A 9,799-nucleotide genomic window follows, 5' to 3' on the forward strand; every position below is an offset into this window, starting at 1 on the left:
GAGGTCCAGGGGACGACCCGGGACACGCTCGAGAGTTTGTCTCCCGACTGCCCTGGGAACGCCTCGGGATACCCCCGGAAGAGCTGGACAAAGTGGCTGGGGAGAGGGAAGTCTGAGAGTCCCTGCTAAAGCTACTGCCTCCACGACCCGACCTCGGATAAGCGGAAGAAAATGGATGGTTGGATGGGCGTATACATACGCAGTGGGTACGGAAAGTTTTCAGACCCCCTTAAATTTTTCACTCTTTGTTATATTGCAGCCATTTGTTAAAATCATTTAAGTTCTTTTTTTCTCCTAAATGTACACACAGCATCTCATATTGACAGAAAATATTGCACTTAAGGTTGCACTTAAGGTTCCTAAGAGCACAGTGGCCTCCATAATCCTTAAATGGAAGACGTTTTGGACGACCAGAACCCTTCCTAGAGCTGGCCGTCCGGCCAAACTGAGCAATCGGGGGAGAAGAGCCTTGGTGAGAGAGGTAAAGAAGAACCCAAAGATCACTATGGCTGAGCTCCTGAGATGTAGTCGGGAGATGGGCAAATGTTCTAGACAGTCAACCATCATTGCAGCCCTCCACCAGTCGGGGCTTTATGGCAGAGTAGCTCGACGGAAGCATCTCCTCAGTGAAAGACACATGAAAGCCTGCATGGAGTTTGCTTTAAAAAAAAAACACCTGAAAGACTCCAAGATGGTGAGAAAAAAGATTATCTGGTCTGATGAGACCAAGATAGAACTTGTTGGTCTTATTTCTAAGCAGTATGTCTGGAGAAACCCAGGCACTGTTCATCACCTGTCCAATACAGTCCCAACAATGAAGCATGGTGGTGGCAGCGTCATGCTGTGGGGTTGTTTTTCAGCTGCAGGGACAGGACGACTGGACTGGAACCGAAGGAAAGATGAATGCGGCCAAATACTGGGATATCTTGGATGAAAACCTTCTCCTGAGTGCTCAGGACCTCAGATTGGGCTGAAGGTTCACCTTCACACAAGACAATGACACTAAGCACACAGCTAAAATAATGAAGGAGTGGCGTTAGAACAACTCCCGTGACTGTTCTTGAATGACCCAGCCAGAGCCCTGACTTAAACCCAATTGAGCATCTCTGGAAAGACCTGAAAATGGTTGCCCACCAACGTTCACCTTCTAACCTGACAGAACTGGAGGGGATCTGCAAGAAGGAATGGCAGACGATCCCCAAATCCAGGTGTGAAAAACCTCATTCCCAAAAAGACTCATGGCTGTATTAGCTCAAAAGGGTGCTTCTACTAAATACTGAGCAAAGGGTCCGAATACTTCTGGCTGTGTGATATTTCAGTTTTTCTTTTTTAATAAATCTGCAAAAATTTCAACAATTCCGTTTTTTTTCCTGTCAATATGGAGTGCTGTGTGTACATTAATGTGGGGGGGGGGGGTGAACTTTAATGGTTTTAGCAAATGGCTGCAATATAAAAGAGAGTGAAAAATTTAAGGGGGTCTGAATACTTTCCGTACCCACTGTAACCCTGAACTGGTCGCCAGCCAATCACAGAGCATATATATACAAACAACCATTCAAACACACATTCATACCTACGGGCAATTTAGAGTCGCCAATTAACCTACCATGCATGTTTTCGGGATGTGGGAGGAAACCGGAGAACCCAGGAAAACCCGAAGCAATCACGGGGAGAACATGCAAACCCCACACAGGCGGGGCCAGATTTGAACACGGGTCCTCAGAATTGTGAGGCAGATGTGCTTACCAGTTGTCCACTGTGACACATATACAGTATATGTAATTCAAGGCAGCTATACATAAAAGTGAATTTATACAAGCACAAGGGGGAATGTCAAATCCAACGTTATTTTCTTGAGCAATCAGCAACAAAACCGTTTGCTGCTTGCTATTCATGCAACGATGTATCAGTGTCGAGCGCAGGTGTCAAATTCAAGGGGCCACATGATTTTATGTGGCCCGCGAAGGCAAATCATTCTTGTCAAAATCTGTACCAAGATTTCAAATAACATTGAGATATTGCAAGCATTTTTGTGTTACCAAATATGAACCATAGTTGAAAAACCCATTACCCTTGATTTCTGATTCCAAAACTAGTTTATACATTTCGGGCGTAATAATATGACGAGGACAAAAAAAAAAAAAAAAAGATGAGGTGAGGTGATTCAAGATTTGTATGGTTTTACAGCCCTCTGAACGGAACCGAAAATGAGTTTGACACCCCTGTGCGGTTCCAGTGCGGTGGGCTGAGCTCAGTGGAAAAGTTAAAATGGACGCTGGAGCATGTAAAGGGTGCAGACGGTGCAGACGGCGCAGACTGCCGCTGAACGCTGTGTGTTTGGAGGCCGCGCTGTTATGTAACAGATGGCTCCATCCAATCGCTCTGCTCTGAGCCGAATGATCGATTACAACACACCAAAATCACACAATGTGGGGCTCTTCATCAGCTTTCGAGTTTCATAACACGCTGCCTATATTTTCTGATGGACTGTTTCATTTAAATACACGGTCATAACCTCGAATCGGGCGTGCTTTGTTGTGAAAAGATGTATTTCATAAACGGAGAACGACACCGTAACGTTTGTTGCCATGTATCCGTTTTAAAATCATTTTACTTGCAACATAACATTTGCTGGGTGAATTTAGGACGTTATTGATGGGCTTGCTGAGTCAAAATGGAATCATGTACCCACCGCGGCTCCGTCCTTCATGATGATCTTCTTGACAAGAACCACTCGGCCGGTTCCCGTCGGCGGTTCCACGGCCATCTCTTCACACCTGCCGTTGGGGACGGAGCATCCTTGCCGCGTTGATATCCGCGGTTCTCCGGGTGCTTCCAGGATGTCACCCTCAAGAGAGCCCCGAAGAGGCTTTACCGACCGAAGGTATTAATAACAGAATGCAAGCGCTATTAGATAATCTCTCAACAACGTCTCAGTGTGGGTCGCTACTCGATCAGATCAGTCCGCACTCAGCAGTTCACTACCGTGAGGATGGTGCGTTCACTGACACTGACAAGTTAGACATTGCGAGCAAACTCCTTCCGGTTTGGGTCACGTTTCGTTTCGGCGCAAAGGTCCAACACATTTTTAACATTGCAGCATTTATTGATGCAGTCGATGTCCGCATACCTATTTTACTCATTATGGAAGCTATTTCAAATGAATAGGTATTTAACTAATTTAAATGTAAATAAAACCTGTTCAGGTTACAGATAACTTGTGTAGTAAAAAGAAATTTTAAAAAAATAGGTAGCTACCGATACAACTCTTGTAAAACAGTACGTACTCTGAAATGTGAGCGTAAAAATGGAAATAATCTATTTTTATGGTCAAATACGTACCCGTTTTGATAACTTGGCACAAGAGGAAAAACGTCTCACGAATAGTTTCCTTCTTAATTGCTCGTACTTAGAAAGAAATCACGCTGCATGTCGGATGTTGTTGTTTTTTAACCTTTACTTCTCTAGTTTAAATCTTTCCATCATATGTCGTCATTTGCAGAGGTTGAAAAAAGTTATGGGCCTATTTTGACAAGGAGTAGAAAGTAAATATATGTGTTCATACAGGGAGTATGAAACGCCGTCATAAATATTCAAGTAAAGTACACATACTTGAAAAATCTACAGTAGGCCTCCATTAAGGAAGTGTTTGAACTATGATACTTTGCACCACTGAATTTGATAGCATGGAGCTTCCTGGACAAACTATTCATTGAATGCTGTACCTTCGCAACATCCTTGTTTGTAATCAATAAACAAAATAAATCGATCAAAAGGAATTCATGTCGTTTGTTTCAACATGAAAGAAGGATGTCGTTTGTAAACCAACGCTTTGCGCCTGTGCATTTGGCAAAGTATTTCTTTTAATTTGAAATTAAACCTACATTCCGGTTGGTATGGCCGTAACAGACGGAGTAGGATATTTCATAGGAGTCTGAAACTACATCACGTGTAAATAAATGGCTGTGGTCGACACAGACACGAGCAGGCACGACTGCGTCCGTGTGTGTGTGCGCGTGTGTGTGCGTGTGCGTGTAGGTGTGTGTGTGAGACTGAATATCCGAGAGATGATGAAGGGAAACGTGACCGCCACTTGTCATCAATCAGCAGAGACAATATCCAGCAATGTACGAAATCATAATACATTTTGGCCCCTTAATGGGTGAGTCCAGCCATGACCATTATTAATGCCTTTCCTATTTTCTACTTTTTGCCAAAGTAGAACTGTAAACTTATTAGTAAAAGAGAACAGTGCTGTTCTTTTCCCTCTTCTTTTTTTTCAATATAAGTTTTTTTTCTTCGAGAAAATTCTATTTTATATATATATATATATATATATATATATATATATATATATATATATATATATATATATATATATATATATATATATATTTGGAGTTTGCATGTTCTCACCGTGCCTGGGTGGGTTTTCTCCGGGCACTCGGGTTACCTCCCACTTCCCAAAAACGTGCGGGCTAGGTTGATTGAAGACTAAATTGCCCGTAGTTGTGAATGTGAGTGCGAATGGTTTGTTTCTATGTGCCCTGCGATTGGCTGGCGACCGGTTCAGGGTGTACCCCGCCTCCCACCCGAAGATAGCTGGCATAGGGTCCAGGAGCCCGCGACCCTAGTGAGGATAAGCGGTAAACAAAATGGTTGGATATATATATATATATATATATATATATACACACAGTGGGTACGGAAAATATTCAGACCCCCTTAAATTTTTCACTCTTTGTTATACTACAGCCATTTGCTAAAATCATTTAAGTTAATTTTTTTCTCATTGATGTGCACACAGCACCCCATATTGACAGAAAAAAACGGAATTGTTGAAATATTTGCAGATTTATTAAAAAAGAAAAACTGAAATAGGCGGCACGTTGGCCGACTGGTTAGAGCGTCAGCCTCACAGTTCTGAGGTGCGGGGTTCAATCCCCGTCCCCGCCTGTGTGGAGTTTGCATGTTCTCCCCGTGCCTGCGTGGGTTTTCTCCGGGCACTCCGGTTTCCTCCCACATCCCAAAAACATGCATTAATTGGAGACTCTAAATTGCCCGTAGGCATGACTGTGAGTGCGAATGGTTGTTTGTTTCAATGTGCCCTGCGATTGGCTGGCAACCAGTTCAGGGTGTACCCCGCCTCCTGCCCGATGACAGCTGGGATAGGCTCCAGCACGCCCGCGACCCTAGTGAGGAGAAGCGGCTCAGATAATGGATGGATGGATGGATGGATGGTGTTCGACTGGTTGGAGCGTCTGCCTCACAGTTCTGAAGACCGGGGTTAAATCCCCGGCCCCGCCTGTGTGGAGTTTGCATGTTCTCCCCGTACCTGCGTGGGTTTCCTCCGGGCACTCCGGTTTCCTCCCACATCCCAAAAACATGCATGGTAGGTTGATTGAAGACTCTAAATTGCCTGTAGGTGTGAATGTGAGTGCAAATGGTTGTTTGTCTGTATGTGCCCTGCGATTGGCTGGCAACCAGTTCAGGGTGGACCCCGCCTCCTGCCCGAAGATAGCAGGGATAGGCTCCAGCAGTCCCGTGACCCATGTGGGGATCAGCGGCTCAGAAATTGGATGGACAAACTGAAATATCAAACAGCTATAAGTATGAAGACCCTTTGCTGTGACACTCATATATTTAACTCGGGTGCTGTCCATTTCTTCTGATCAGTCGGGAGATGGAAGAAAGTTCTAGAAAGTCAACCATCACTGCAGGCCTCCACCAGTCAGGGCTTAATGGGAGAGTGGCCCGACGGAAGCCTCTCCTTAGTGCAAGACACATGAAAGCCTGCATGAAGTTAGCTAAAAACACCTGAAGGACTCCAAGATGGTGAGAAATAAGATTCTCTGGTCTAATAAGACCAAGATAGAATATTTTGGCCTTAATTCTAAACGGAATGTGTGAAGAAACCAGGCACTGCTCATCACCTGTCCAGTACAGTCCCAACAGTGAAGCATGATGGTGGCAACTTCATGCTGTAGGGGTATTTTTCAGCTGCAGGGACAAGGATGACTGTTTGCAATCAAAGAAAAGTTGAATGCGGCCAAATTAGAGGGATATCCTGGACGAAAACCTTCTCCAGAGGGCTCAGGACCTCAGACTAGTCCGAAGGTTCACCTTCCAACAAGACAATGACTCTAAGCACACAGCTAAAATAACGAAGGAGTGGCTTCAGAATAACTCCGTGACTGTTCTTGAATGGCCTAGCCACAGCCCTGACTTAAACCTAATTGAGCTTCTCCGGAGACACCTGAAAATTGCAAACATATCTTGGCAACTCACCAACTATTACAGTTTGTTGTTACCTGTATAGCATGGGCTTTTTAAGTGTCATGAGCCACCTTGCAGTACCACGGTTGGAGCCTTGGTGGCGCCTTCCGCCATCTTGCCTTCTGTCTCACCGCTTCCCTCTCTCTCTTTCCAGCACCTTCCTCGGCCACAAAGCTTTCACCAATCAGCCCTCGTTACCACCTGCATAAAAGCCTGCCAGATCCCGGAAACTGTTGCCAGTGTATTACAGCTTCTCCAGCGGTACAACGGCTCCCCAGTCTCCACGGAAGCTACACAATTCCTTGTCCCCTTTCTGACCTCCGTGTCGCTCCTTGTCCTCAGTGTTTCTTCCGTGTTCATCAACAAGTGAATTCCTACCGCCACGCCGTCAAGCCAGCCGCCTGCCCTTGTCACTGCCTGCCACGCATTCCCTGCCCCCACTACCCGCCAGCGCACCTCAAGGACCATCTACATTGCCACATTTCAATAAATTGTTCATCACAACCTGTCAGCCTCCGCCTGCTCATGGGTCCATTCTCCATTCTGACGTGACAGAATACTCTGGCCACAAATGGACCCAGCAACCCCGGAGGCACTGAAAAGTGCACTCACCCTCCAAGGTGCCCACATAGAACGACAAGACAAAGCTCTTCAGGAAATCAAGGAATCCTTCCACTCCCTTACGCAACAAGTCTCCCTCCTTTCTTCAAAGATGCAAAACAACCACCCACCCGTAAGTACTCCTTCCGAGCCTGCAGCCTCTGAGCCACTCCGCCTCCCGTACAAAGAACCTCATGTCCCTCTCCCTGAGCCCTACTCCAGGGACCTAGTGCATGTAGCCAGTTTTTACTTAATTGATCACTTGTTTTCAACCTTGAACCGTACAGTTATCCCACCGAACAGTCCAAGGTCACATTTGTCACAAACCCCCTCCACGGTAAAGCAGCTAAATTGTCCACCTCGTTATGGCACAACTCCTCCACGGTACTCCAGTCATTTGATTCCTTTTCCGCCGAACTGAAAAAAGTCATTGATCAACCCGTTCAGGGCAGAGAAGCCACTCGCCTGCTCCTTACCCTCACTCAGGGCGCTAGTTCCGTAGCAGCTTATTCGATCGAATTCAGGATACTTGCGGGTAAATACGGTTGGGATGACGCTGCTCTTAAGGGAATTTTTCATAATGGGCTGTCGGAGCAGCTAAAGGACGAGCTCGCTGCCCGGGATGAGCCCTCCTCTCTCGAGGAGCTAATTGAACTCCCCATTCGCCTGGACAGCAGACTGCGGGAAAGAGCTCGAGAGAAGGGGGTTAGAGCATGTAATGTCACTTCCCTCGTGAGCTCTGCGCTGTCAGCACCTCACCCGCATTCTGCACCTCCTATTGCCCCTTTGTCACCACCCACTGGACCAGATGAGCTCATGCAAATTGGTTATACACAATTAGATCCCCCGGAACGTCAGCGTCGCATCACCCAGCGGCTGTGCATTTATTGCGGTCAATCAGGTCACTTCCTTTCCACGTTCCGCCTGCGACCAAAAGACCAGGCTCACCACGATTCGAGAGTGCCGTGGTGAGCTCTTTGACCCATCATTTGAACACCTCTGCGATGCCCAAATATTCACCAAATTGGACCTACGAAATGCCTATCACCTCATTCGTATCCGGGAGGGGGATGAATGGAAGATCGCTTTCAATACCCCTGTCGGACAGTTTGAATATTTAGTCATGTCATTTGGATTAACCAACGCCCCAGCAGTCTTCCAAGCATTCATCAATGACGTTCTCCGTGACATGTTAAACCCATTTGTTTTTGTTTACCTGGACGACATTCTCATTTTCTCCCACTCCCCCGAAGAACACTGTACATATGTATGTCAAGTCCTCCAACGCCTCCTTGAAAATCATCTGTACGTCAAACCAGAAAAATGAAGCACCCTTTATCATCTGGACTGATCATAAGAACCTTGCCTACCTTTGTTCTGCCAAAACGCCTTAACCCCTGACAAGCTCGCTGGGCCCTCTTTCTGAGCCGATTTAATTTCAGCCTCTCCTTCCGACCTGGACAGCAAACCCAATCCCCTGTCCCGCATATACTCATCCCCCTCCAGCCCTGCTGAACATGAACCTATCCTCCCTCCCTCCTGCTTCATTGGTGCTGCCACATGGAAGATTGAAAAGATAGTCAAACGCGCTCAAAAGACTCACCCTGACCCCAAGACCAGACCGCCGAACTGTCTATTTGTACCTGATTCCGCACGTTCTGACGTCCTTCAGTGGGCCCACAACTCCAAGGTCACGTGTCATCCCGGCATCACCCACACTATTCACTTTATCCAGCAACATTTCTGGTGGCCCAGCCTGGTCAAGGACACCCGGGAATCTGTCCAAGCCTGCTCCGTCTGCACCCAAGGGAAGGCTTCACAGCTGCCTCCAGCTGGTCTGCTGCGCCCCTTACCCATCCCGAGCCACCCTTGGTCCCACATCGCTCTGGACTTCATTACTGGCCTGCCCCCTTCTGAAGGTAACACATTAATTTTCACTATTGTCAATCGATTTTCGAAATACGTCCATTACGTACCCCTCCCCAAGTTACCCTCTGCGTTCTAAACTACTAACCTCCTTGTTCTCCATGTCTTCAAACTCAACAGTATCCCTATCAACATCGTCTCGGACCGAAGTCCCCAGTTCTCTTCCCTGGTTTGGAAGGAATTGTGTAAGGCGGTGGGCGCAGCAGCCAGCTTGTCTTGCGGGTACCATCCACAGACCAACGGCCAGAGGGAGCGGGCAAATCAATCCCTGGAATCAGACCTTCGCTGCGTTGCCGGATGCAACCCCACCTCCTAGAGCTCGTTCTTTCCTTGGATTGAGTATGCCCACAACTCTCTCACCAGCTCAGCCACCGGTCTGTCTCCATTCATGGTTTCCAATCTCTGGTATTTCAGGAACAAGAGCATGGGGTGGCAGTTCCCGCGGTGCGGGATCACTTGAAAAGGCTCCAGTCCGTATGGAAGGACGTCAAAGCGGCCTTGGTCCGATCTGTGGGAAAAAATAAACGGCTCGCGGACCTTCATCATTCCCCTGCGCCTGAGTACAAGGTGGGTCAGACCATTTGGCTTTCCTCCCGTGACCTCCCCCTCCAAACGGAATCCCGCAAACTCACTCCACGCTTTATCGGTCCGTTTTCCATCACTAAGATAATCAATCCCACGTCTGTCCAACTCCAGCTCCTGTGGTCTCTAAAAATGTATCCGACCTTCCACGTGGCATTGCTCAAGCCTGTCTCTACCTGCGCCCTGAACACATAAAATTTGAGAGATTTAAAAATACTTATTTTTTTTCCTCTGTTCTTTTTTAATAGGCTAGAAAAGTGTAAAGACCATACAGTACTTGGTTGAAACTTTTTTAACAACAAAAATACAGCAGCACACCCTCCCTTCTTGCCTAAAAAATGTTTCACAATTTATCCATCTATCGATTTGATTACAGTTACATAACATGCATGTTTTGGTAATGTGGGAGGAAACT

The 9,799-nt window shown here is 46.7% G+C and overlaps 1 protein-coding gene across 2 annotated transcripts in view; it reads right to left on the reverse strand.

The window, feature by feature from the left end:
* Positions 1-3,024, reverse strand: part of mfsd14ba (major facilitator superfamily domain containing 14Ba) — a 36,494-nt gene extending 33,470 nt beyond the window's left edge. For both annotated transcript variants that reach the window (XM_061799879.1, XM_061799878.1), the window contains exon 1: positions 2,693-3,024. In XM_061799879.1, coding sequence (XP_061655863.1) covers positions 2,693-2,767 — 75 coding nt within the window. In that variant the 5' untranslated portion in view covers positions 2,768-3,024. The remainder of the gene's footprint in view (positions 1-2,692) is intronic.
* Positions 3,025-9,799: the final 6,775 nt, after the last annotated feature.

This window comes from Phyllopteryx taeniolatus, chromosome 15 (genome assembly GCF_024500385.1).
Source record: "Phyllopteryx taeniolatus isolate TA_2022b chromosome 15, UOR_Ptae_1.2, whole genome shotgun sequence".
NCBI classification, from domain to species: Eukaryota; Metazoa; Chordata; class Actinopteri; order Syngnathiformes; family Syngnathidae; genus Phyllopteryx; species Phyllopteryx taeniolatus.